Source organism: Rhinolophus sinicus, chromosome 10 (assembly GCF_057876585.1).
Source record: "Rhinolophus sinicus isolate RSI-liver-muscle chromosome 10, RSI-T2T, whole genome shotgun sequence".
NCBI lineage: Eukaryota > Metazoa > Chordata > Mammalia > Chiroptera > Rhinolophidae > Rhinolophus > Rhinolophus sinicus.
In genome coordinates this window covers 3,631,560-3,658,599 of record NC_142510.1, presented here as the reverse complement: position 1 = coordinate 3,658,599, position 27,040 = coordinate 3,631,560, and the positions used below count along the sequence as shown (strand labels likewise).

General features: G+C 47.1%; 2 protein-coding genes and 1 pseudogene across 12 annotated transcripts in view; 1 reads left to right on the top strand and 2 right to left on the bottom strand.

The window, feature by feature from the left end:
• Window positions 1–2,011: 2,011 nt before the first annotated feature.
• On the bottom strand, window positions 2,012–22,416 carry COQ7 (coenzyme Q7, hydroxylase). 11 transcript variants are annotated; one of them, XM_074322963.2, is made up of 7 exons: window positions 21,623–21,906; window positions 18,750–18,928; window positions 17,202–17,316; window positions 16,330–16,469; window positions 15,642–15,710; window positions 15,124–15,202; window positions 2,012–2,538 (listed from the first exon to the last, which is right to left on the bottom strand). In XM_074322963.2, the coding sequence occupies exons 1-6, from the start codon at window positions 21,882–21,884 to the stop codon at window positions 15,125–15,127; spliced, it is 843 nt and encodes a 280-aa protein (XP_074179064.1). In that variant the 5' UTR covers window positions 21,885–21,906; the 3' UTR covers window positions 2,012–2,538; window position 15,124. The 11 variants fall into 11 exon arrangements, with proteins under 11 accessions (XP_074179064.1, XP_088657353.1, XP_019608610.1 ...); XM_088801227.1 differs by lacking the exon at window positions 2,012–2,538 and adding an exon at window positions 5,632–6,722; XM_019753051.3 differs by lacking the exons at window positions 2,012–2,538; window positions 21,623–21,906 and adding exons at window positions 6,998–10,614; window positions 22,259–22,416.
• A 1,139-nt stretch (window positions 22,417–23,555) lies between these two features.
• The window catches only part of TMC7 (transmembrane channel like 7), a 40,118-nt gene continuing 36,633 nt past the window's right edge, over window positions 23,556–27,040 (bottom strand). Inside the window, exons 15-16 of the mRNA XM_019753065.3 lie at window positions 26,816–26,894; window positions 23,556–25,993 (exon numbers count right to left, since the gene is read on the bottom strand). Of these exons, the coding sequence (XP_019608624.2) occupies window positions 25,928–25,993; window positions 26,816–26,894 (145 nt within the window). The 3' untranslated portion in view covers window positions 23,556–25,927. The remainder of the gene's footprint in view (window positions 25,994–26,815; window positions 26,895–27,040) is intronic.
• On the top strand, window positions 23,976–24,211 carry LOC141569501 (dolichyl-diphosphooligosaccharide--protein glycosyltransferase subunit TMEM258 pseudogene; annotated as a pseudogene).

Sequence of the window (27,040 nt, the reverse complement as noted above, 5' to 3'; positions counted from 1 at the left end):
GGCTCCATCCTCATGACTTAATCACCCCAAAGGCTCCACCTCTAATGCCATCATACTGGGGGCCAGATTTCTACGTATGAATTTGGGGGTGGGCAACAAACATGCAGCCTAGAGCACTGTCCCTTGGATTCCATTTGTTATGGCATCTTTTGTTCTCCTTCTGAAATAAAAGATTCCCATGGCGCTGGGAGTGAGGGTCAGGTTGGTAAAGAAGACAGGCCTGGTGGGTTTCACATGAGTGTCTGCTTTCACTTCAGCAGAGAAGCTAAGGCTGCAGGGCTTTTCAGGAAAGATGCCAGCAATGTGGTCACATACCAATTTCATGCTGAGCAGGTCGGCTGGAACCCTGTGACCTGGAAGAGGTGCCTGATCTGAGATACTGATCACTGTTTTGGTGGTATCTGAATCTCTCCACGGGCAGCCAACTCTCCAGCATTTACAGTTTTTCTGTTAGGGTCAAACAAAGAAGCCTCATCCCTAAACCAAACCCCACGCTGTTCACCATTTGGCCATGTGTACCCATAAGACTGTTCAGGAGAAAACATTTGAAAATGAAGGCGGAACATATGGAAATGGGTGGAAATTGTTGCGGTCTGGAAAACAGGAGGAGCACTTGTAATTTATGTGAGTTCAACCCTAAGTATGTGGCAGAAAGAGGCTGGAGCAGGAAATGGGGGAGGGCGGAGGGGAGGAGAGTCACAATATAAACACTGCAGGGGAAGTGCCTGCCTACCACCGAGCACATCGAGCACATGGCCTCCCGATTGCACGCGTACCATGGGAACTGGCAATCTGCTGTCCCCTCACTCTCTCCCAGTTCCCGTCTGCTGCCTGTGATTAGCATTTAAAGACGGCTATTTCCCTTCAACACGGTCCCAAGAAACAACATCTCATGGAGCTCAACCAGAGAAATGCAGTGACGGGTTCCAGCCCCGGAAAAAGTCAGCTAGGTGTGTAGGGTTTCTGGGAGACAGCGCAAGCTGTATTTCCTAGGGAATTTAGGAAATGATTTCAAGGCTATTGCTGACAATCCGTGCCTTCCTGGCCCCTGCTGACTTGGGAAGCTCCCCCACCCCAGCCCCACACTGGGAGGGATGGGGAGCAGGCACAAGTCGCTCCCTTCCTCTGAAACCCTCTCTCTGAAACCCGCAGCAACTATCAGCCTTTGGAATGTCTTTATCAATTGCAGCTTCGAAGACTCACTGAAGGGTATGATGCCCTTCATCCGACCTTGAGCCCATCACACTGTGGGTGTGATTGCTAAATCTTCCAGAGCCAGCATAGCCAACAATCTCAGACTCCTGGCTCTGAAGCTCTGGCCCAGCCTTCCCAAACCACCTGCCCGGCCCCAGCCTGACGGTGCTGGAGGGCTGGCGTGAAAGGATGCCCCTCTGCCAGCAGCCACAGTTAGGTTCTTGCCCAGCCACATCAGGCTGCCCGGAGCTGACAAAATGCTGGGTTGCTTTTGTGTACCTTTCACTTGAACACAGAAGCCCTTCACTTTTCCTCCTTTGTTAAAGGCACATTGTGAGGAGAGGAGTGAAATCAGCCGTCTTTTTATAGCCCTCTCAAAGGTCAGGCTTTCTTCTGCAGCTGGAAGTGGCCACGACACACTACGCATAAAAGGGATGGATTACCAGCCCGGCCTGCACGTCAAGCTGTGCCGAGGACATAATTTACCTCCCTTTTCCTCCATAAAGTCACCCGGGGCTCGATTTGATGTTCTTCATTTCTGACCCTGCGTGAGGGACCCCCCCCGCCACACCCCCATTCTGTGGGAGGCTTTGAACAATACTTCCTTCATCTGAGATGACCAACTGGACCATACCGGTATGAAGTAGGTGTCTGATTTGCACGAGTCAAAACACAAGACCCTGACCAGGCCCAGCTTGCTGTAACCACAGAGAGGGACCAAGAGCCAGGCATCCGTGTGTGTTCAGAGCTATATTATGAGAACAATCCTCGCCCCACAGTGTGGCTTTTCTTCACCTGATAATCCACTCAACCGTCATTGATTCAACACACATTTATTGACCACCTAACCTACTCTGTGCCATCCTCCGTTCTAGGTGTTTGGAATAAACACCATGAACAAAACAAAGATCTCATCCCTCACTGAGCTGACATTGGAAGCCCCGTACGTTACAACGGAGGCCATAGAATTCAGCGTCCAAACTCAGACACTCTTGAGAGGGAAATGGATGCCGTGGATAGTTACGTCGGACAATAGGCATGGCCAGGGTCGCTCTGGGCAAACTACAGGGAAGTGTGCAGTGGTCCCAGAGCCTGTCTGGTAGTGGACATGGCTCAGTAATTAGATGCTTCTGGAGCAGGAAGAACACGTGCGTTGTAGGTAAGCAGCGCTGGGTATGAGTCTCCCGCCCAGAGACTTACTCCCTGGGTGCCATCAACTATTCGTGGCTTTTTTCTGATCTTCGAGTTTCCGGTAGTAAGTGAAGTAACACAGGGAAAGCAGGTACCGCACACGAGCGCACAGAACATGAACTCCTCACTGAACAACGTCAATAGGTCCTGCACCTTGAAGCGAAACGACATACAATGAAACCGATTTTACCACAGGCTCGTTGCTGTAAACAAGAATTGAGTTCCTACAGCACCGTATCTGCGTTGTAACGAAAGGACACTGAACACAACGACCTGCTCTCCATACTTAACAACCACTGGTTTCTCATCCCTCAACTCAATGCCAACCTCCCGCAACACACACACGTTTACTAGCTTTGGAAGCTCCACTTTAATACCTAAAGCAATCCACGTGGATTTGCAAGAAACTTACATTGGTTAAATAGCTGCAGGAAAAGTTTCTGCTGTAGGAAAAGGAGACTAAACTCAATGAGATCATAATCATTACAAGCCACGTTGAGAGTTTACTGTAAGTGCTAAGTAGTTTTTCTGTTGTGTCCCTTCGTCCTTACGATCTTTATGAAGAAAGTCATGTTTTCTTCAACCCATTTTAAAGACAATGAGAATAAGGCCTAGATCAGATGGTCAGCGAATGTTTTTTGTGAGGCCCAGTAAAGAAATACGTTAGGCTTTGCGGCCACAGGCATTCTGCTGAAACCACTCAAGTCTGCGAATGTAGCAGGAAAGCAGCCACAGGCTCGGAAACAGAGGACGTGCTGTGTTCCAATAAAACTTGCTTTACAACAGCTGGATTTGCTCCAGGGCCAGAGTGCACATCCCTGACCTGAAGCTGGAGAAGCTGGCGCAAGCTCATCAGGCTAGTGCAGTGGTTTAGCTGGGATCTGAACTCCACTTACACTGTCCTGCATCTTGGTTTACCCCCACGACAGTAAACCTTGGAGATTTTCTGAATCACAGCTGCTGGAGTGCCAGCCATCATATCCACATCCCAGGGTGGGTGCAACATTTGGGGGAAGGCAAAAAGAACCCGTTTCAGCTGTCTGCCCTATTCCTAAGATGCTTTCCTGGGAGTCCCACCCACCGAAGAACTGTTTATATATCACTGACCCAAGCACAGTCCTATGGGCACATCCAGTTGCCACGTGAAGGGAGCCCAAGTTGGAGACTGTGGCATCGGGTATGAGAGGATGGTGGCTAACACTTGGGAAGTGGCGATGGGTCTGAACTTTTCAAAACCTGATCAAACTTCCAAATAATCTCCAGCTTTGTTCAGGGCCACTTAGGAATCAATACCAAAGCCTGATGCTCTTCTACAAAGTGATTTATTCCTTCATCTCGGTTCATCTAGAACAAAAAGAAGGAAATGGGGAACGTGGGGAGGAGGCTTCCTGCTGTTGGACTCTCCCTGTGGGGAATGGACAAGCCCCACCCCACCTCGCCCAAGGTGACGGACAGTCTGAGCACCTCCCCGGGACTCCCGTGGAACTGGCTGGATGAGCGCGATGCCCCACAGAACGCCAAAGACGGGAGGGTGGTCGAAGCTGCCTCTCCTTACTGTGACTTCCTTAAGGTTCCCTTCCCTCAGACGTGGATGAAGTATGAAGTGACCCTTGGGAAACCGGACTCAGACGTAGCTGTCACCTGGGGGTGGAGGGGTGTCTTTCCCCCCTATCTGGAGATGCCCTCTCTCTCCTTCCCATCTTTACTCTAGGCCCTGTTTTGACTAAGGGCATTTTATAGAAAAACTGCAGGTAATTTTTCTTCAGACGCTACCTCTTCCCCCTAATAAACAATTCACATTGTTAGCTGCACCCTTCCTTATCACCTTAAGTAATACGGCAATGTGAAATATAGTTTGTGCCCATATACTCCAATCAATGCCAGGGACTTCCCATTTCCTAATTTCACATACGACAGACAACTCTTCAAATACTTTAAATAGGCCCATGTTCCTCCTGACCTACTCACTCCCGAAGTGAAATCATTACAAAACATCGTGGATCTAACAGGATGGGGGATGGTGATTCCAATGAAAGCATCCCTACCTGCCAAGGGAATGGACCTGAGAGCGATTCGAGGAGGTGAAATGACAGATCTTAAGGTTAATTTGATGTGGAGGGTAAGGCTGAAGAGAGTCAGAAGGCTGGGTTTGGGCCTCTAGTTTGCACAGCTGGGCAGATCTTTGATTCCCCTTTGGCTGGCACTTCACCTGGCACAGAGCAGATGCTTAGTGAAATGTTTGTGAATAAAAGAAACCTTCTTCCAAAACCAGTCACTTCCCTTGATATGATTTTCTTATTTCTGTCCTATATTTTGATCGTTTTCCTAGTTATTCAGCATGAAACTCACTATTGACTCATTTTTTCCTTTGGCTGGTGTATTAGTCAAGGTTCTCCAGAGAACAGAACCAATAGGACATATATATATATGTGTATATGTATATGTATGTATATGTATATATATGTGTGTGTGTGTATATATATATATATATATATATATATATAGAGAGAGAGAGAGAGAGAGAGAGAGAGAGAGAGAGAGAGAACTTATAAGTAACTGGCTCACATGATTACAGAGGCTGACAAGTCTCCAAGATCTGCAGTCAGCCAGCTGGAGACCCAGGAGAGCAGATGGTGGAGTGCCATTTCAAAAGCCAGCAGGCTCAAGACCCAAGAAGAACAAATGTCTCAGTTCAAGTCTGAAGGCAGGAAAAGACCAATGTCCCAGCTCGGCAGTCAGGCAGGGAGAATTCCCTTTACTTTCAGGAGGGTCAGTCTTTTTGTTCTATTCAGACCTTCAACTGATTGGCTGAGGCCCACCCACACCGGGGAGGGCAATCTGCTTTACTCAATCTACGAATTCAAGTGTTAATCTCAACCAAAACACCCTCCCAGAAACACCCAGAATAATTTTTGACCAAATGTCCGGGCACCCTGTGACCCAGTCAAGTGGACGCCTAAAACTGACCATCACTAGTCAATCTGATGTGTCCACCTGACTGGCCAACGAGTCCTGCTCTTCTGGAGAGGTTCTTTCTATGCAGCCAGGGTCCCGGCAGGAAAGAGAAGCACGCAAAAGAGGGTCACTGAATGGAGTCTAATGATGGGACTATTCAGAAAGGCGAGGGCAGGATGAAGGGAACTGTCCCAGGTGAAGCCCTGCGACAGTGGAAGCTGCTATGACATCCGGTCTGATGGGGCAGGCAGAGGGGATGTGCCAGGCACTGTTCAAAGCACTGGACACATATTGCCCTCAAAAAAAGGTTTTATTGAGACATAATTCACACACCATATGATTCAGATTGAAGGGGTACAGTTCAATGGCTTTTGGTCTATTCAGAGTTGTACAACCATCACCAGAGTCGATTTTAGGACATTTTCATTATCCTGAAAAGAAACCCTGAACCCCTTAGCTATCACCCCCAGCACCCCCACTCCTCCCAGACCAAGGTAAGCACTAATCTACTTTCTGTCTCTATGGATTTGCCTATTCTGGACATTTTGTGTGCACGGACTCATATGATATGTGGTCCTTTGTGACTAGTTTCTTCCACATAGCATATTGTTTTCAGGTGCATCCATGACAACAAGTGTGGTCATTTTACAAGTGGGTAAATTAAGGCACAGAGAGGTTAGTGACACCTGGCAAGTGGCACAGCAAGAACTCACACCCGGGTGCTTTAGAGCATTAAGCTACGCTGCCTCAGGCACCACAAAGCCCTCACCCATCCTCAAGGGGAGTGCTAGAGCAATGCCCCCTCCGCTCTCATCTTTCCTGATCCAGTCCACCCCACTGCCCCATGTATATCTACGCAAGTTCTGTCTCCATCATGAACTCTGAGCTCAGGGGACATCGGGCCTTTTTACCTGCCCAACATCTCTTCTCCCTTCTCCTGGAAGCCAAAGGGGACTCTGGCTTCCTTTGTGAAAACCATCCCTACCCCACTCTGGGCCCAAGTGGCTTGCATGGAACTGTCCCTACTCCACCAACTTCAGGAGCAACCATGTGACCCGGTCTGGCCAATGAGAGCACCACAATTCCCCGGGCCACAGTGATTGGTCGAGGGCAAAGAATGTGACCTGACTGGGGGAGGAGCATGTACTGTGGATTCTGGCAAAGCAAAGTTTTCTCTCTCTTCGGCAGAAGACAGAGGAAGATACTCTCACCCTTCTTGTGGCTGGAGGGGTGTTGGGAGGTGATGTATGGAAGTGTTGCAGCTATTCTGCTGCCATACATGAGGAGGGCGACTGGGAGACCAATTTTGACACTGAAGAGCAGAGAAAGGAGAGTGAGACAGAAGCCAGGTATCTGATGTGAGCTGCTGGATCAAACCATACCTGAAGAAAATGAGGGAAGGATTTTTCATTTAGCAGAGTTAATAGCGTATTAGAAGCAAAGGTGAGATGTTTTGTGTCTCTTCTAAATGATTTATAAGGGAGGAGTGAGAATGTCATGTTCTGAAATTCTTTTAGCACTTAGAATAACATGCTCCCTAAAAGCAGCCAAATAAGTAACTGAGATAATCTTTTTATGCCTATGTTGTCTTATTTAAACACACACACTCACACACACACACACACAGCATGCGCAAGTGAGTGCAACAGGCGGCATCTCCATGCGATTTTTTTTATTGTTTCCATAAAGCCACTTGGAAGTTAGGCCTGAAAAATACCACACAAAAGCTGCTCCCTCCAGCATAACGGGGAGCACTGCTGTCACCACTGTTTCCACCTGATGGAGACAACTTGGTCTGGAACATGTTACCAGCTGTCATGGCACCGAATGGGCTGCAGAAAATCGGAACAACAAGTCACATCTTGGAAACCCTGACTCAACCCAGACAGTCGGCTGGAAAGCAGGGAGGAGCGTCCATCTGGGGCAGATTTAAAATAAAGTCCTTGTGGAATTAACCCAGTGATTCTTAACCAGGGCTGCACATCGAGCCCGTGTTAGTTTTTAAACCATATCCATCCCCTAGGCCCAACCCCACAGCATCTGCTTCAGCAGGACTGGCGGGGGGTGGGGGGGGAGTAGGGAGAACATCTGTAATTTGTTCTTAATCTCAAGAGTTTATTCTGAGGTACACGCCTAGTTAAGAATTCCAGGATTACGCATTAGGACATTCCGTATAACTGGAAACGTAACTCTGAGATTTTAAACAAGAAAAAGAACGAAGTACCGCAATGAGAAATTCTCAACAAATAAATCAAAAGCATTGTGAGGGGAAGAGCTGAGACATGGTTTCAGGTGACATGTTTGCCAGGCTCGGGCAGGGTTCGGGGTGCAGATGGACAAGAGGACTGAAGGACACTCACAAGGTTGACCCTCCTTCCCCACTTCCTACTTTCATCCAGAAGTTTCTAGGTGTGTTCATACTGAGATCAGATCATCTGTCAGTACCTGTCATTACTTGTTTCAAGTCATCCCCTTCCTTTCTATGAGCCCACCTGATTTCCCCCCCCCCCCCCCCCCCCCCCCCCCCCGGCTTAGATTCGTTTAGCAAACGTTGGCTGAGGGCCTGCTGAGCTCCAGGCGCTGGGACAGCCCTTGACCAATCTGAGAAGTTCGCTGGCAGGTTGGAGACAGAGAAGGAAAGCAGGGAAGCACCACGCAGCGATAGAATGCAACACCAGCGCGGGAAGTGGGGCATATTGGGACGGGAGGGGGTGGGATGACTTCATCTAAGAGACAGGGGTCCCTGAAAGGGTGAAGAGCCTTCCTCATTGAAGGGCAGGGCATGTGGACGGAAGGAAGACGTCCGGGGAGCGGCGCCAACTACGGAGAAGCGCTGGGCGCCCGAAGCTCCTTCCTCCATGGGGTACTGTGCACAGAGACTCATCGGCCTCCCCCGTGTTGTCTCTTTCCTGAAAAAGAAAATGCCTCCGCCCCGATGAGGACGCTCACGTCCGTGACCCAGCGCAGAGCCGGGCAGCCCAATGAGACCTCCGCATCGTGCGGTGGGCAAATGCGCCATTCCACTCCCGTCCACGGCCGGAGATCAGGAAGTGGGATGACGAGGCCAGATTTTCACAGCACGTAGCAATCGCCTGGCCCTGGTCGCCGGTCACTGTCCCTGTCATTCTGGAAATGACTAGCAGGGTTGGTGCGGCCGGCGGGACTTGGGACTCCGAGGCGAGGGTGCCCTCTGGTGGCCAGAGGCGGGCGCCGGGAAGTCGGAGACCTTCCCTGCCCTTGAGGCGCCCAGGGGCACACCTTCTTCCTACACCATCCATCATCAAAGGACCGGTCCTGCTCAGGCACAGCCCTGCAGGGCTGCCATTTCGGGAGGCAAGAGTGGGAAGAAACACGTCCCTTAAGGCAAAGGGAGCCTTTTAAACCTTTGAGAACGTATTCAACAGAAAGTGCTTTGTGCTTAGGCATAGCCAGAGAAGGGCTGCTTTGAGGAAGTTTCTTTTGTTCCTCTCCCTTGGGAAAGGTCGGATTTTCTTCTCAAACCACTGGATCACGAGGTCTTAAGTAGGCCCTAGCTGAGGGTCCAGAGTTTTTAATATATTCTCAAGGTGGTGTGGCATCTCCAAAGGGCCAAGACCCCCAAGGGGTCACGCCTCCTGAAATTCTATGGGAATTATGTTCAAAGGTGGTCCCCTTGAGGCATTAGAGGTCCCCAAAGTCTGTTATTAATAACCCAAATATCCACTCCTAGGGGAAAAGAGGAAATAAGAAGAGACTCGGTAGCCTAGGGGGCGCTTTCTTTTTTTTCTTTCCTATATGCAGTTTATATTGATGTTGAGGCAAACATTACTTCTGGAAGCAATAGAAAAAAGAAAAAGAAAAAAAAGTGTACCATCTTATGTGACGGATTGCTAATAATCACAAAGTAAGGCAAGTGGTCAGCTTTCTGGTAATCAGCAAGTGGTCTGCAGGGAAATTTACTTGGATTGTAAAAACCTTTACCACTGTTGGAATATTTCACCATGTGCATACATGTATTATTTATTACAAAAAAGAGTTGTAATTTTTTAAAAAACAGGGCAGCTTAACTTTGCATTTGGGCTAAAAAAAACCTTCCTGAGTTTCAGGCATTGTGCTAAGCTCTGAAGATACAGAAATGACTGAGGTGGTCTCTGCCTTCCAGGAATTCATGGTCTAGTTCAGGACTTCTCCCACTTGACTGTGCTTCCAAATCGCCTGCAACTGTTGCGTGAGTGTCATCTATGGCTGTCTAACAAATCAGCCCCAAACTCTGCAGCTGAAAACCACAAACATTTATTATCTAACGTGGTGGCTAAGAGTCAGGAATTCAGGAGTGACTGAGCTGGGTGATTCTGGCTCTGGGTCTCTCATGAGGCTGCAGTCATCCGACGGCTTGACTGGGGCTGATGGAGTCACTTCTAAGATGTTGCACAAACATGGCTGTTGGCCGGGGGCCTTGGTTCTTGGCCACGTGACCCTCTCCACAGAGTAACTGCTGAGTGTCCACACCACAGGGCAGCTGGCTGCCTCCTAGCCCCGCCAAGAAAATGATCCTGGAAAGGGGGAAGCTGCAATGTCTTTTATGACCTAGAAGCCCTGGAAGTCACATTCCATCACTTCCACTATACTGTTTGTTAGAAACAAGTCACTAAGTATAGCCCACACTCGGCCACTGAACAGGGAGTACCAAGGAATTGGGGGACACACTGTAAAACCACGTCTTGTTAAAATGCACATGGTGAGCTAGCAGGTCTGGGGGAGAAGCCCAAAGTTCCGTATCTCCAACACGCTCCCAGGTGACACCAGTGCTGTCGCATCACACGGAGTAGAGAGGGAATCAAACACATGCAAAGAACAATAGCTCAGATCACATCTTCGGAGCTGCACTGCTTGCAAGAATAACATCCTCTGTCGTCCTGGCATCATCTTTGGGCGGTGTCCAATTTTAAAATCACATTTCCCCTGAAAGGTCAGAGCAGTAAAGTAAGGGGAAGGCAAGATTACCTTGTTAATACATGAGGACAAGCTGTAATGAAATAAAAAACAATCAGAGGGGGATTCAGAAAATGTCTCTGGTCTTGTTCTGGAAGCTCTCGGAAGCACAAGGCATCAGCCATCGATTCCAAAGGGGATGCTAACCAAACAGCAGCAAATCTGGGCTTTTAATAAGGATTGTACAAAGTGCCTTCAGATGCCTACGGCTCCGGACTGCCATGTTGACAAAATCAGCTTTGACACAGGAGGGCGACAAACAGCACCAGCGTCTCAGATCCAGGCTTCTAGATGCTCTGCTGGCTGAAAGGATGATCCGTGAGAGGAAGCATTTCCCCATTCAACAGCCTGGACAGAAATCTGCTTTCAAATACAGCATAAAACTCTACATCCTGTATTGCTTTATTGCTAGGATCCACAAAGCATAAGATGTACCTCTGTAATGTGTACGATTCAGTGGTTTTTCTAGTGTATTCACAAGGCTGTGCAATTATCACCATCTAATCCTAGAACATTCGTCACCTCAGAAAGGAACCCCATGTCCATTAGCAGTTACTCCCCATCCCTTGCAGCCCGAGGCAACCAGGTATATTTTCTGTGTCTACGGATTTGCCTCTTCTGGAATTCTCACATAAATGGAATCATACAATATGTGGCCTTTTGTGTCTTGCTTCCTTCACTTAGCATAATTATTTTTATTATTATAGTGGTAAGATATGTATAACATAAAATTTACCATTTTTACCATTTTTGTGTGTCGAGTTTAGTGGCATTCTGGACACTGTTGTGTGACCATCACCACCACGCACCTCCAGAATTATTTTCATCTTTCTGGACTGAAACTTTGTACCCAAGCCCCAGGTTTTGTAAGGTTTATCCACGTTGTAGCACATCTCATTACTTCATCCCTTTTTATGGCTGAATAATATTCCACTGTGTGGCTAGACCACATTTTGGTTATCCATTCACCAGCTAATGGACTTTTGGGTTATTTCCACTTTTTGGCTATTGTGAGTAACGTTGCTACAAATATTCACGTACAAGTATCTGTTTGAACATGTTTTCATTCCTTTTAGGTTTATACCCAGGAGAGGAGTTACTGCGTGATATCCTTAATTCTATGACCATTACTTTTGTTTAACTGTCTGAGGAACTGCCACACCATGTTCCAAAGGGGCTCCAACATTTTACAATCCCACCAGCGGTGTATGAGAATTCCAGTTTCTCCACATCCTCACCAATGTTTATTATTTTCTTTTTGATTTATTGTCTTTTTGACTGTAGCCAGCCTCGCGAGTGTGAAGTGGTACCTCATGGTGTTTTTTTCTAATGACTAATGACGTTGAGCACCATTTCATGTGCTATTGACCATTTGTATGTCTTCTTTGGAGCCACATCTATGCAAATCCTTTGCCTGTCTTTAATTGGGCTAGTTGTCTTACAGTTGAGTTGTAATATCTTTACATATTCTAGATACAAATCCCTTATGAGATATATGGTTTGCAAATATTTTCTCCCATTCTGTGAGTTGTCTTTCACTCTCTTGATAGCGTCTTTCAAAGCACAAAAGCTTTTATTCTGACAAACTCAAATATTTTGACAAAGTCCAATTTACCGATTTTTCTCTTTTGTTGCATGTGCTTTTGGTGTCACATCTAATCCAAGATCACACAGATTTACCCTTATGTTTTATTCTAAGAGCTTTAGAGTTTTAGCATCAACATTTAGATTTTCAGTCCATTTTGAGATCATTCTTCCGTGTGGCTATACAGTCTGTTTTAATCATCAGCAAAAAGCATAAAGAATGGCCTTCCTTTGGTTTCCTGGTAGCATCCTCTCTCTCTCTCTCTCTCTCTCTCTCTCTCTCTCGGCTGCAAGGTTTTGAGTGTTATGGCAAAACAATTTGTACAGACCAGGGGCCCAGGGGCTCACCTGGCTTGGCAGCACCCTTACAATACATGTCCACTGAATTTTGCTGAGAAGCACACAGGAGTAGTCCTGAATGGCCAGTTCTGTGAAAATGCCTTCTAACTATTTCTTCCCTCATTCCCATCAGTAACGATGTCTTGAGCACCGAGTATCTGGTCAGTGACTAAAACAAGGATGCCTGCCCCACCGAGCTTACATTCTTGCAGACAAGAAACAGACAAGTAAGTATATTATATAATATGCTAGAAGGTGCTAAGTGGGATGGAGGGAAAAAGCGCAGAGCGGAGCAAGGGGGTGGGGTTTGCAATTTTGAAAAAGGCAGTCAGGGTGGCCTCCTTGAAAAGGTGACATTTGAGCAGAACCTTCGGAGTTGCTGAGGGATTTGACATGTGGATACCTGGGAAAGAGTGTTCCAGGGGGAGGGCAGCCACGGCAAAGACCACAAGGCAGGAGCGGGCCTGCAGGCTGGGGCAGAGTGAGGCAGATGGAATGGGGTCACGTAAGGTCTTGTAAACCATTTTACAGACTTTGACATTCAGTCTGAGAAAACTGGGAAAAGCCGCTGGGAGGTTCTGAGCTGAGAGCTAACGCAGTCTGGCTGACGGTTCAGAGGCTCACCCGACCTGCTGGGTTGAGAATGGATTGCAGGTGGATGAGGATAAGGTAGGAAGGAGAGTTAGAAGGCTTCTCACATAACGCAGGTGACAGAGGAGGGTGGCTGCGCCCCGAGTGGCAGCAGTGAACGCAGTGGAAAAAGGTTGGTGGACCTGATGGCCTGGTAACCTGGATGGGAGTATAAGGGAGGCAGGTGTCAAAGGTGATGCCAGAGATTCGGCCTGAGAGTGAGAGCACAGAGCTGCCATTACTGTGATGGGGAAAGCCATTGGGGCAGGCGGAGCTTGACAGTCTCTTCAACTTCCAAGCAGAGGGGTTGGGTGGGAAGTGGGACTTTCGACAGTGAGAAATCTGGGGTGGTGATACACATGTGAAGGAATCAGCCCCATGGTGGGATGAGACACCAAGGAAAAATGAGAGACAGGTGGGGCCAAGGACCTCAGCCTGGGATCACGAGCATCGAGAGACCTAGAGGAAAGGGAGAGCGGCCCAGGAGGGCGTTTCCACAGCAGTTCTGCAGCTGCTTAGAAACACACTGACCCTTCCCTCCCTGTCTCCCTTCTCCTCCTTTCCTATTTCCTTCTCCTTCCCTCCATCTCATCTCCCTTCCTTTAAATGGGCACCTAGAACATACCAGGAACTGGAAAAGATGTTTTGCCCCCAAGAAACGCATGGTCTTCAATAGGAAAGACGCAAAATGCACACATATAAATCACACCAACACGAGGCCGTAGCTGTGGAGGAAGGAACTCGGCTTTTCAGTTCACCAACTACACTAAACCACACTCCAGACGACTGGAACCCAGCACAAAAGAGTCTGGAATCTCAAATGGTCTTTAACCGTCCTCCCCCATGTTGGGTTACAGTTATTATCATCAGATTCATTTACTGGAGCACATAAAATTGAATTCACTCTTGACTTAGGAAAACTACCCTTCGAAACTGAACCCCACTGAGGCAGGTCACGCCCCAACACACGGAGCTAATCAACCCAGGATGCGGCGATGGCCCAGCCTTAGTGACACTTCTCGTCACCACGAGAAGCTGACTCTGCAAGCTGGGGCTGGAGGGTCCCAGTCCAAACGCACACGAGAATCACCTGGAAACCACTGGAAGCCATTCTGATCTAGTATCTTTGGTTTACAATCTCACCATTTGTAAAAAGTTCCTCAGGACATTCTAATGTGCAGTCAGAGAGAACCACGGACCAACCAAGGTTTTTCGTAAATTATGTGAAAATTGGCAAATCGTAAAAGATTTCAACACTATGAAAATTTTAGACCATGTTGGTCCATTCGTTTGGTAACAGACCTAAAGGAAATGATGATAATGCAATTCGGCAAATAATCTGCAACTTAGTATATTCTCTGATGGAAGTAACCTGCCCTCAATCCACAATTCAAAATCGAAACAATGGATCTTTTACTTACTTGGTCAACTTGACAGTCCTGCTTTGTCAATATTAAACATCCCTGTGCTTTAAATTACCTTCTGTTACCAGTAAACTCAAATATTTTTCTCTTAGATTCCTATAACGTTCCTAATGATTCATTCTTGATGTTTTAGGAAAAAATTAGCTACCAACCAAACAAGGACCAGCTTGGTTTGCTGTAATTGGAACACACCTGGTGAGCTGTCAGCCTAAGGACTTAAAGCCGCACAGAAAAAAAGCAACACTGGAGAGTTTTATTAATTAAAAAAACCTCTCGCAGTTTATTAACAAAATTCCCATTAACAACGTAACCTCAGAACCAGCCTAACGTGGCCTTGTCCTGTTTCTAAAGAGATAGGAAGTCGGTTTTCAGAGATAACAAAACAAGGCCACAGACACAAAGTCGGACAGTTGGACACGCACTAGAGAAAGTAACCGCCCATGGGTCAAAATCCACCGTGGACGACAGACTAGATGCCCCACCCCCAAATTCAAACATGCGACGCACGAAAGCCCTGATTTTCAAACACCTTCGAACCAGGTTCTCATTATGCTGAATCCGTGGAACTCCACAGAATATGCACAGCTTCCCCCGCTTCTTCCTTTCAACGGAGCCCGAAAACCCTCGGTCATGGAAACAGATTGGAGCTTTGCCTCCTGTCTCATTGCGGGCAGAGCTCGCAATAAAGCCATTTCTCAGAAATAGTATCGGCTTCTATGCATGCGTGTCGGGCACCCAGTCCTTGCTCTGTCACAATAACTGTACATTTCCTTTTCTGCCAATGTCACCTGTTAAATCACTATCATCTTTTATAGACAGGGAAAAGGGGACATACCTTAAAATCTTTCTGATAAATATATCGCGGTGCTGCATCCGGCCTGGATAACCCTCTTCAAAACGGCATACGCTGGCGCCTGTTAACAACACACAAACAAAAGAAACACGTTCAACATTCACTGTTAGTTGTGAGATCCAAGCCTGGCATGGCACCGCTGGGACTTCTCTGGGTAGGAAATAAGAGCTAAGAAACAATTCATTTTAATTTGGGGGGGAAAAAAATCAATTCAAATGAGAACGACTCCGCTACTGCCAAAGCTATGAGCTGCCTGGTTTCTCACCAGAACAGGAAAAAAAGCTGTTAGCCAATAGGATGAGGGAGGAAGCAAGAAATGAGATTCCCGGTTGGGAGCAATGCATTTGCGTGATTTTGGCCAAAGCAAGGGACTGCATGGGCTTCCTGTCTTTGACGGTCACGCTGAAATCTATTTTTCTGGGGATGGAAACCCTCCTGCCCCTCCACCGTCCAAAGAGGTGCCCAGAGCACCACAAGCAAACAGTAGAGGTAGGTCTCACCAGTTCTGCGTCGTGTTCAAGGCCTGTGTCATGGTGCTCCAGCTCTTCATCCCGAAATTTCTTGATCACCTTGTTAAAGAAATCGAATCAAGTCAGCACCCCACCTCTCCTGCGGTGCTGGCTAATTTTGGAGGCTAAAGCCTTATATCATTGTCTAAGACGGCAGCAGGCAAACATGTAAGCTGTAGGGTCCCCATCGCAGCTACTCAACTCTGCCACTGTGGAGAGGACAGCAGCCATGGACATGTAAATGCATCGGTGTGGCTGTGTCCCGACAAAACTTGGTTTACAGAAACAGATGGTGGCCATAGGCCATAGTTTACCAACCCCTGATGTAGGCTTAAAAGAACAAAATACAAAAAAACACCCGTTCCCTTATCCACTGTGGAAACTTAACCGAGAGTATCTCTTAGTTCATGTATTGGATCTGAGGGGTTCGTGCTCGCAGCATTTGCTCCATCTACCAATCATCCGGAAGTGGAGGGAATGCAGGCCCGGGCTCAGGAGACACGGGCTCGAGTCCCAGCTCTGCCCCGTGTGACCAGGGCACATGGCTTCAGCTTTCTGTGCCTCAGTGCGCCTGCCGAGACTTCTAAGGTCCCTCACACTGTACTTGTCCCTTCTTACCAAACTGCGTTAGCCCTGTGCCTTTCCCCAGCCCCTTCCCAGAGTGTAGCCACATACACACCTGAAGCAGCTCCTCATACTTTTCTGGGTCCTCCTCCATCAGTGTCCTGATCTGGTTGTTGTAGTGACGTGCAATAGACTCCTCCACGGCCACGGTACACGCCATCGCTCCCTCCTTCCCAAGCAGGGCGGTTCCCGCACCTGGAATTGTCAAACCCCGAGCGGGAGAGGATGGGACTGACTGACACTCATAAGGGAGGTCACAGCAGGCCAGGGCTTGTCACCCTGGGCGCTAGGAACTTTGGGCTGGGTAAGGCCTTGCTGTGAGGGTCACCCTGAGCATCGTAGGATGTCCAGCAGCGTCCCTGGCTTCTATCCACTAGAGGCTGGTGGTGTCCCCAGAGGGGACACCAAAAAAGTCTCTAGATATTGCCAAATGTCCTCGGGAGCAGCTCACACACGTTGAAAACCACTGTTCCAGGTGGCACCAGGGGACCGTGTTAAACCTCGAATCACACAGTGAGAGTGCTATTCGCTTTTCAAAGCCTTCTGATGACGGCAAGGACAAAGCCGTCATTTGGGGTACGTCTTGATCCTCCGATGCCATGTACTCTCTCCCTCTTTAAGAGTGAGCGGATCTCAGGTTTAGAACCTTTGTCAGGGCACATTATCGGGCTGCAACGGAATTGCTCTACCTTCCCCCACCCCCCGTTATTTATTTTTACTGTACCTTCTGTTTATAAAACTATGATTTTAAGATTCTATCTTAAATAAATATAAGTGAAAAGAGTAAGTAAATTTAACTTTAGGAAAATATTCAGCAAATAAAAAGAGGCTATAGGAGGACACAACAAGGATTGTGAAGTGGTACTTGAACAATTTAATCATCCCCGACCCCTCAGCTCCCATAAGCTCTTCTAGACAGACACGCACCTAGTGCAAACCCCACCACGTTCCAAAAGGGCATCAGAATCGTCGGCCGGACCCTGAATGTAACCATCAATTCATTGAACTTTTTCAAGTGGTCCTTTTCTTGATCCCACATTTTCTGTAAGAAACATTAAGACATGTCAGCATTCTCGATAGGCCGCCTGCTATATCCCAAGGAAGCTACGTGTTCTGTCCATGAGCCATGGCTCTGGCCGAAGCCCCTCAGACCCACAATGTGCCTACTCAAGGAGATGGGTCCACACCCCTGGGAATGAGATGTTCAGCTCATTTCCAAATCAGGAGGGCAGAATGAGCTACTGTGTAGTTTACCTATTAGCTATTGTGTAGTTTCCTTCCAGATTGCTAGCACGTAAGTATCATTTCCCACAAAGGAGAAAGGGAAGATGACAGTAACAGCTAACAAAGGCACTTCCAGTGCCAGGCGCTGTCGAACCGCTTTATGTGGCAGCTTATTAAAGCTGCATGACCATTCTGTAAAGGACAAACTGTCATTATCCCCATTATACAGATAAATAAAGTAAGGCACAGAGAGGTTAAGTAACTTGCCCTAGGACTCAGAGCAGGCAATTTAACTTGGCTGAGTGTCTGTTACATGCCAGGCGTGGTATTAGATGTTCTACAGGAGCTCATTTATTCTTCACCAAAATCCAGAGGTAGGTATTATCAGCCCATTTTGCAAATATGGAAATGGAGACCCAAAGGTCATGTGACTTCCCCAAGGGAAGCAGGAGGTGGGAGAGTTGGAATGTGAAGCCAGGTCTGTGTGACTACAAAGCCTAGGCCTCCTCCTCTGCATCTCAGTATAAAGTATCTCCACTGGGGGCAGGACCACAGCCTCTCAGAAACTGTTACTTCCCTTGAATGTGGTGTTTCTCAACCCCTTTTTCATTATCACCTACCTCCACCAGGAAATTTCCCCCCCCTTCTTCTGCCTACCTCTCTCCGACTCCGGTTCAAGCCGCTGTTTCTCAGTCTAGCTGTGTAGGACACAGCTCCCTGGCCCATGTGGTATTATGGCCTTGTGCTCCCCCCAGCTGAGGCAGTCAGTCGTCAGTTCTCGGTCAGCCACTCATGGCAGCTCATGGCAGCTCTCGCCTGCTGCCGGCCACTCACGATGACTGCTGGCCCCTCACGCTGGCCACTGGCCGCTCACGGCAGCCCAGCTCCAGGGAGAGCTGGTGTTCACAATCTTAGCTGTAGGGGGCACAGCTCATGGATCCATGTGGGAATCAAACCGGTGGCCTTGGCGTTAGGAGCACAACTCCAACCACCTGAGCCACCAGGTCGGCCCCAGAAATGTTAATGCTACAGATATACCATATATCTGTTTATGTACTACATGTCTATCTGTGCTCCATACATAAAAATAATATGCTTTTCACTGCCCTCCATATCCAATTTTCACTCTCTTGAGGACAATGGCATGTCCCTTGAGAACGCAAGACCTACTGGGACTCATTACCTGAAGGGGAAGGATCCTTCCCCTTCCCCTCCCCATTGAGTAGACCAGGCTGAGAAAGCAGCGCTCACCTGAATGACCGGCCCCACACTCGACCGACCCAGGACGGCCATCTGCCCCGCGTAGATGCGGTTCGCTCCGTATTCCCCGGCATGATCCACCCTGAGTATCCGGTGCACAGTTGCCCGATTGATATTGTCTGCGACCATTCCCGAACTGCACAACCTGACACCGATCCTTCTTCCAGAAGCTGCAATGCAAGTGTTGATTCTTCGTTACTCTCAGGTCAAATTGAGATCTTTCCTTTGACAGACACCTTAGAGCAAAGGTCCACAGGGAGGTGCCATCAGCGTATTGTTTAACCTGCAGTGTTTTTGTGTGTTTTTTTAAAGTGAATTCGTTACCAACACTTAACACAGAAGATTTTTAGCTAACGATCTGGATTTCTGGCTTCACTTTTAAGTGTATGAAGATCTGGAAATTCTGAGCCTGTCTTCTCAGGCAGTTAATGTGGCAACTGTCTACATGGGCGTGGTTCTCAAGCTCACCCAACCCCTTCTGGTCCAGTTTGTTCCCAACCCTGCTGCACAGAACTTCCAAGGGATCTTTCAAAAGCAGGGATGGTCTTCCCCAGCCAATCTCTGGGAGGGGGGCACTGATATTTTTAAAAAGCTGTGTGTATGAATCTTCTCTGCAGCCAAGGCTGGGAACCACAGATTTACGTTCTCTTCAAACACCCACATCCATGGGCATCTGACGTTGAGAAATAAGCCTCAGAACTCGGGTTTCACCTCATTATGGTACGTAACCAATTCAACCAAACTCTTCTTGCCTTCAAAATGTAAATTCTTCAGGACAGATTTGATATTGCCTTTTAAATTTTTCTGTTAACCACTTGATTCTCTGAGCCTTGTATGAGGGCATCCCAAAAGTTCTTTTCCCCCTAAGGGTTTTGTAATGTGTTTAGGTGTGTAAGGTCTTATCACCCCACTTTGCAGATATGGAAATGGAGACCCACAGAGACCATTTAGTTTGTAATTTGAACTTTGACCTGTATTGGTACCATCTTGGGGGGTTCCAAGGCTCTTATGTGTGACTAGTATGTCTTTCATAGATACTTCTTTTCATTTAAGCTAATGTCAACACCCAGAATTTCATTCTGGGCACATCTACAATTTTTTCATTAAAGACTTGAGTGCTTTGGACACAAGGTGATGGGGTGGAATTTGGGGTGGTTCTGCATGTGAACTTTCTGGTCATGTGGGGTTTTAAATGCCTCACTCTAAACAAAGGAGCGTAGACATAGGGGTCTGAAGCATGGTGACCCAGCTTTGATCTTGAACTCTTCTGAAAACCAGCTCCATCCCACTGAGTGTATTTGACTCAAGAAAGTGGATGGAGTCCAGGAACTGGACCCCAAGAACTGGATGCAGTCCAAGTTTTACCAAATGTAACGTACCACTCAGTTCTGTGCCTTCAATGGGTCACTGTGGTCCGCAGCCATGTTTTTATGCGGAGAACAACTTGAGACATTTGACAATGTCAAGGTAGCCTGTCCTAAGCTTTTGCCTCCAAGTTCAAGGACTGCTGTTTCCACCACCCTGACCTCCCTGCAGAAAGATGGGGCCCAGGAATTGAAACTGAAAATGATGAGCTAGCTCTATTTCTCAAAATAAACTTGTTTGCTTGTTCTTTCATTTGTTACTCCCATCCAGAAACATGTTAATGGGAAAGAACTTTAAAGACAACCCAGTACTCAGCTTTCAAAAAAAACCATATACTGAAAAATAGCAAGGGGCTGAGGCCATAGGAAGAGTTCAAACACACAGCTGACTTCTGATGGGTAGGATTATATTTATATTAAAAACACACCAGACTGTTTCCTAGCACTGCACCATCTTTCCAGATTCAGGCACCTCAGAAAGTTTTGGGGGTGATATGGGAAGGATCAGGTATTGTAATATTTGTCATTTCTATCTTTGCACAATCTCTGCAAGGTGTCTTTAATAAGTATGGATGGACCACAGAAAAGGCAGAGCTAGTGTCAGAAAATACGTGTTCTGTCTCAAACGCTAACCTTAGACAAATCACAAGTGCCATTTCCTACATATAAAATTGGTAATAACCAGGTCATTTCCTTTTTAAGGGGACACATACACTAAAACCTTTCTTACTGAGTTATCATGTAGACAAAATGAGATACAGGAATCAAAGTAACTTTATAAATGGAACAGAATGATTCTTGTTATGTTCCTTGGCCCAGTAAAGTAGCATCAAAAGTCATGTTCAACAATCCTCTGAGTTTTGCCTGCATTGCCACACACTTTTAAATAAATTTCAGAAAAAAATAAAATATACTTGAAGCTGAGTGCTAGAAGCACTCGAATGCATCATTTTATATTTGTGTTTTCCCGAAGTGTGAAATACACACCAGTGGTGATACCTGGGAGATTTTTTTCTTTTTTTTAAATACCTGGGAGATTTTAAGTGGCATATGGGAAGGTCTTACGGGGCTTATGAATGTGCAGTACAAAACACCCTGGAGTAAGCGTTATTTTTTTTTTAATTCTCTTCCAATCCTTTTGATTTCATCAAGGAAACTGCCTCAGTTTACACCTTCCTAACACTTGCTCATCTCCCCTTTTTAACCAGAAAGGAAGTCTTGGGCTCAAGCCTTGGTAGACAACAGTATGTAATGCAATTTAATAACTTTTTGTTTTCAGCGTATTTATTTTTTATGATTACTCTATTCGGGGCAGGCGATACTGGTCATCTGTTTCCCATAAGGATGTAGTTTCCCGGAAAGTACTTAATTAAAAAAATGGAACACAGTTATAGGAAAAAAAAAACCACATTAAATAAGGAAAAACACAAGTGGCATTGCTAGAAGGCAAAATTATGAAGATGGTACGCGAACGATGTAACCTTGAGAGCAGGAGCTCACACTTTTCTGAGGCAGCTCCGATGAAACAAGGAAAGGAGAAGCAGCCAGGATTCAAACCCAAGTCTCCCGACTCCAAATGCGATGCTCCTTCCGCTACCCTGGTGCTTCTCAAACTTTCTAGAGCATACGGATCATTCCAAGGACTTGTTAAAATACTACAGATTCCGTGACCCTGTAGGTCAGTCAGGGCAGGGACCTGAAAAGCTGCTTTTCGAGCAAGTTCGGGGGTGGGAATGGGGTTGGCAGACGCTGCTGGTCGCATGACTACACTCTGCCTGGCAAGGCCCTGAGGGCTGGCAACGAAGGCACCCCCGGGGCACTGAACTCTCAAGGTCGCCCACTGTCCCCATCCCGGAAGGCTGACCACACCTGCAGTGACGTCACGGCACAGGTGTGCCATTTCGCAACGCGCCCACCCTGAGGAGCCGCCCCAGAGCGTCACCACTGAAAAGCACCCGTTTCTCGCCCCGCATTCGCGCTGCTCACTACAGGCCCCGTCCCGCCGCCCGCACCGGTGTTTCGTCGCCCCGTCGCAGGCCTGTGACGCACTGAAACGTCTCCCCGTGACCTCTCCGGCCCAAACCCCAGGCGAAAACTCCCGGGCAACGGAGGAACGCAGCCGGGCTCCCCGTTTACCTGAGAGGGGCCGTGGGGCGCCCGTACGCAGCCACCACAGGGAGCAAGACGCCACCGCCCCGGCGCAGCTCATCGCGGCAAAACAGCAGCCAGTCCTTTGAGCGAAGCGCGCCAAACGTCCCCTTGACGCAGACTGATGACGCACGACAGACGTAAGGAAGACGCTGCCCGCCCCTGCACTGGAGGAAACGCCCCTAGGCCCCTGCTTCCTTTCGATTGGTTGGAAGCGGCCAATGAAAAGATTCAATTGGACGCGGTCACTATCAATCACTCAAAAGCGCCACAAGTGATGGAGCCTTGCGTTGCCACGGAGACGAGAATGCTAACTTGTTCTTTCAAAGATGGACAGGGTAAAAATTTCTCACCTAAATTCCTGGGAAAGAGGATCATGAGGGAATTATTTATTGGCGTAATCATCGTACTTTCTGCTTTACCAACAAGGAAGATTTTTCTCTATCTACATCCTACATCCACTTTAAAATAGTAAAAGTTACGTTAAAATTAAATTCACGTGGCCAATAGTGTTATCTCTAGGTGTTGGGGCTGACAGACGACTTAAAATTTCTTCCTAGTCCTTTTCTCTATTTTCAGGTTTCCTACAGAGAACATGTATCGTTATTTTTGTGTCCACTTCACTGTTAGTGTGGGCTTATATGGGTGCAAATTAGTTTCTTGGGGGATGGAGAGGAGGGGAGATTTAGCAACATATACCATACTTTTAAAAGTGCATAGCCACTGTGTCAATGCAGATTCATCAGTTGTAACAAAGGTACCACTCTGATGGGGGAATGCTGACATTCGGGGAGTCTGTACAAGTGTGGGGACAGAGGGGATATGGGAAATCTTGGCACCTTCCTCTCAATTTTGCTGTGAGTCTAAAACTGCTCCAAAGACGAAGTCATAAGAGAAAATATTTTGTTGGCAATGTTTTAAAAATACATATCCCCTGATATAGCAATCCTGCTTCTGGGGATCTACCCAGGAGAAATAATTTTTCGAATGTATAAAGTATGTATGTGAGGGGAAAAAATCAAAAATGCATATCTGGAAAGATATACGAGTATATAATAAAACATGTAATACAGGTAACTTCAGAGGGTTGGGATTGTGAGAAGGGGGCTTTCATTTTCTACTTTACACCCTTGGATTATAATTAAACACTTCTTTTTTCTCTCTGGTTCTAGGGAAAGGCCAAGAACTTTACAAACTGTTAGAGAGTTTTCCCTGATCACTTATTTGCTGACGAGAAACCTTCATGGATTCAAATATATACAACCACACTTAAAAAACCCTTCAAGACTGTTTAATCAGTAGTTTTAATGCACGCTGGTTAATGAGAGCTGCACTTAAACAATTATACAGACATCACTTGAAGTTATTAACGTTACCAAAATATGTGAAAACATTCAAGTAGAAGGTATGCAAATTAGCAGCATTTAACTACAACAAATATATTAGCATATTTTAGTATCAGTTTTATAATAGGGAAAGAAAACAAAGCTTCTATCAGAGAGAGAGAGAGAGAGAGAGAGAGAGAGAGAGAAACCTGATTGTCCTCAGAAGCATGAAGGCAAGAACATTATATAAATACACCAGGCAGACATGCCAACCATTAGAATTTTTAAAAAGTAAGGGTGGAATGAACTTTCGTTTACTCAAAATTCCATGATGCTAGTTATTAGACTGAGAAAGTCATAAACCTTAAGCATCCGGCCGGATGGAGCTCAAGGCCATGAACAGATTCACCAGCCCAGTGCATCTGCTGTCTACTCCCCATCTGACGGGGGTGCTGCTGGCCATTGGCATGTTCTACACCACCTGGTGGTTTATGAGGTCACCTCCACCAAGTTCACTGGGGACATCTACAAAGAGCTCCTCATCTCCTTGGTGGCCTCGCTCTTCATGGGCTTTGGGGTCCCCTTCTTGCTGCTCTGGGTTGGCATCTATATATGAGATCCCAACGACAGCTTCACCGAATCCCTGCTTTTGTAAATTAATTTTTTTTTAGCTATTGCTGCAAGTGTCCTACCTGCTGCTGACAATAAAGGCAGATGTGTGATCCCCCCTCCTCCCAAAAAAGTCATAAACCTCAACAAAGACAGGAAAAGCTAGAAAAACTTAGTGGTCTCAAAGGTACAAAAACATCCCATTAATGCTATCTTTGTGAAAGGCAAGAAAGTGGTCCGGCAAAGGGACAAATAGACAGATATGTGGAAGCTGTGGTAAGCTTGCCCTGCTGCACAGACCAAAGAGCCAGTCATTTTTGAGTAATGTGGGAGGGGCTTGGAAATGTTCTTAACAGCAGCAACTTTCTAAAACCTGCACCCAGCGTGAGATTCCAGGGCACCTCCAGGAATGGTTTAGAGCCAGGGAAAGGAAGGAAGCTTCCAACGGTCTGTGACAAAACTCAAGTACTTTGAAAACAATTCTGAAGATATAAAAATAAAAACTGACTGCATTAAACAATAACTTACACTCACATTAAAAGGTTCAGAGCTATCACTTTCGGTAAGCTTATGATGAGGTATTTAGTGCATACTTTTTACTGTAACGGAAATCTTGAGATTGCATGTTTTATCACATAAAGGCACATGCATTTAAAATTTTAAGCACAACTAACGATAACCCTTAAAATATGGATATGTGTATTTAAGAAACAAACATTCAGTCTAGACTGGTCAACTGGCACAGGCAGACGTGCAATACACAATACCCCCAAACCCTTTTTCACAGAAACCCACGACTCAAATAAATACTATAGAGCCTTTTCCAGCCTGGCTCTGAAATGACTGTGCTTCAGAAACAGAGAGCTCAGTGCAGGGAGGGAAATGGCATTTGGAAGAGAGACAAATTCTGTCTGCCTCTTAATGTGGATGGCAGAGGACCTTCAGCCAAGTCTCTGAAATCAGCCCTAGAAGGGAACTGAAGGCTTGTGAATATCCAGCCCCTTGAAGGCAGCTTTCCCGAGTAATAAGGTGGTGGCAGAATGCCCCAGGAGCTGACCAATCAAGGCTGCCATCCTGCAGCAACCCTTCTCCTCCAAAGGCTTCATCTGGGTCATTCAGAGACTTACACGGCAGAAATGGCTTTTCTCTCTCATCACAATCAGTCGCTGAAACTGCATAACCATCCTCCACGTTGCCACTGTCTGTTCCAAAAATCATGACTCAAGGCTTTCTCTTCATTAAAAAAAATAAGAAGGTCTCATTTTAAATCTACAGAACCATTCAAAGGGTCATTACTGCTTCTTAAGGAACACTTCTCAGCCTAAACCCCTAGAACCAGCCTCAGGAACGGATGACCTCGACAGCTGACGTTAAAAGATGACACACAGACGCTTTCACAAATATAAAAGGTCTCCTCCTCCATTTTTGGTATAAAAGCTTCAACGTCTTCATAAGTCAGTTGTTTGGTAGAGTCACTGAGTGGCTGGTCAACAGGCAAAGACTTGGTGTTTGAACCTGCTTTTTTAAGTCATTAAAGCCCTAAGTACAGGCTGGGTTGTGTAAACACGGCCACCGGAGCTGCACGCACCTTCAGGAACGGTCCGAACTCCAGAAAAAATATTTTTAAACACTTCTCTTAAAAGGCAGGTGGGTGTTGTAGGCTCGGCAGGTCACTAAGTCAACTTATAGGCAACAGGCAGCAGTGTGTTCACCACCAGTCGAGTCACTTCCTCACATCCCGCTGGGCTTCCGTTAGTTTCTGGATTAAATAACGCTTGTCACGACTTTCCTAAAAAAGAAACAGGTTCCAGAACACATTTGGTATATTTGGAAACAAATATCATCATTTCGACCTAATAAATTACCTATCTGACTCAAGAGCAAGGGTCCTACACATGGGACAATTGTAATGGCCTCCCAACTGGCCTGCCTCTTTCACTCCTGTCCCTTCCACAGCCCCATCCACAGAGCGGCCAATCATCTTTTTAAAATGTAGATCACACTTGTACTTCGCACCCTCCAATGGCTTCCTATCGTGCTCAGAAGTGCACCCACACGTCTGATGAGAGCCCTCGGGCTGTGTTGGGATCCGGGCTGCTATTCCAGCATCATCTGGCCTCCCCAGCCTCCCTCCTGACCCCCAGCAGTCCCCGTTCATTCCCTCACTCTAGCCTCTGCCAGTTACTCTCATCGGTAAGACCTCCCAGCATCGGTTCCTCATCATTCACGCCTCAGCTATGCAATGTCGCCTCCTCAAACAGGCCTCCAGTGGTCACCATCTACAGCAGCAGAGGGCCCGCTTGTCACTCTAACTCCCGTGTTTCTGTTCTCTTCATAGCAGTCATCGCTACCAGAATGTGTCTTTTTTCTTTAGCAGACCTGTCTCCCTTCTTCACCACTGTAACCCAGCACAGCGTAGGTCATATATCATGCTAAATATCCACGAGGAAGGAATGAACGAGTCAGTGAATGAATGATGTTGGAGGAGGCCCGGCCTGCAGGCAGAGTTTTGGGGGGGTGGTAGGGGGAGGGGAACCACAGCATTCCTGGGGAAAGTGCCACGTTCTGTCAGTTCCCAGACATGCCCCAATGGGCCTGCATGCTTCCTTACCAGGGACAGCTGCTCTCGGAGCTGGACGACCACCCGTTTGTGTGCTCCGGCCAGGGCGATGAAATAAAACATAATGAGGCTGCAACAACACAAGGCGGACAGGTCACTAGGGAGTTTGCACCCTTCGAAGGCCACTAGAAAAACAGCCCGCCACATTTTACCTGGAACAATTGGACTTCTGCTCGAAAAAGAAAACCCCCATCTCCCGCAAGCAGAGGGCATCAG

Bases quoted from the DNA above. Each gene is read 5' to 3' on its own strand.
- COQ7 (XM_074322963.2), bottom strand. From the start codon at position 21,884: ATGCGACCAGCAGCGTCTGCCAACCCCATTCCCACCCCCGAACTTGCT. The intron at 15,711-16,329 runs GTGTGTATGTGG...TTCTTTAACAAG, and splicing joins AGTATGAGGAGCTGCTTCAG to GTGATCAAGAAATTTCGGGA. The intron at 15,203-15,641 runs GTGAGACCTACC...TGTTGTTAACAG, and splicing joins TTGAACACGACGCAGAACTG to GCGCCAGCGTATGCCGTTTT.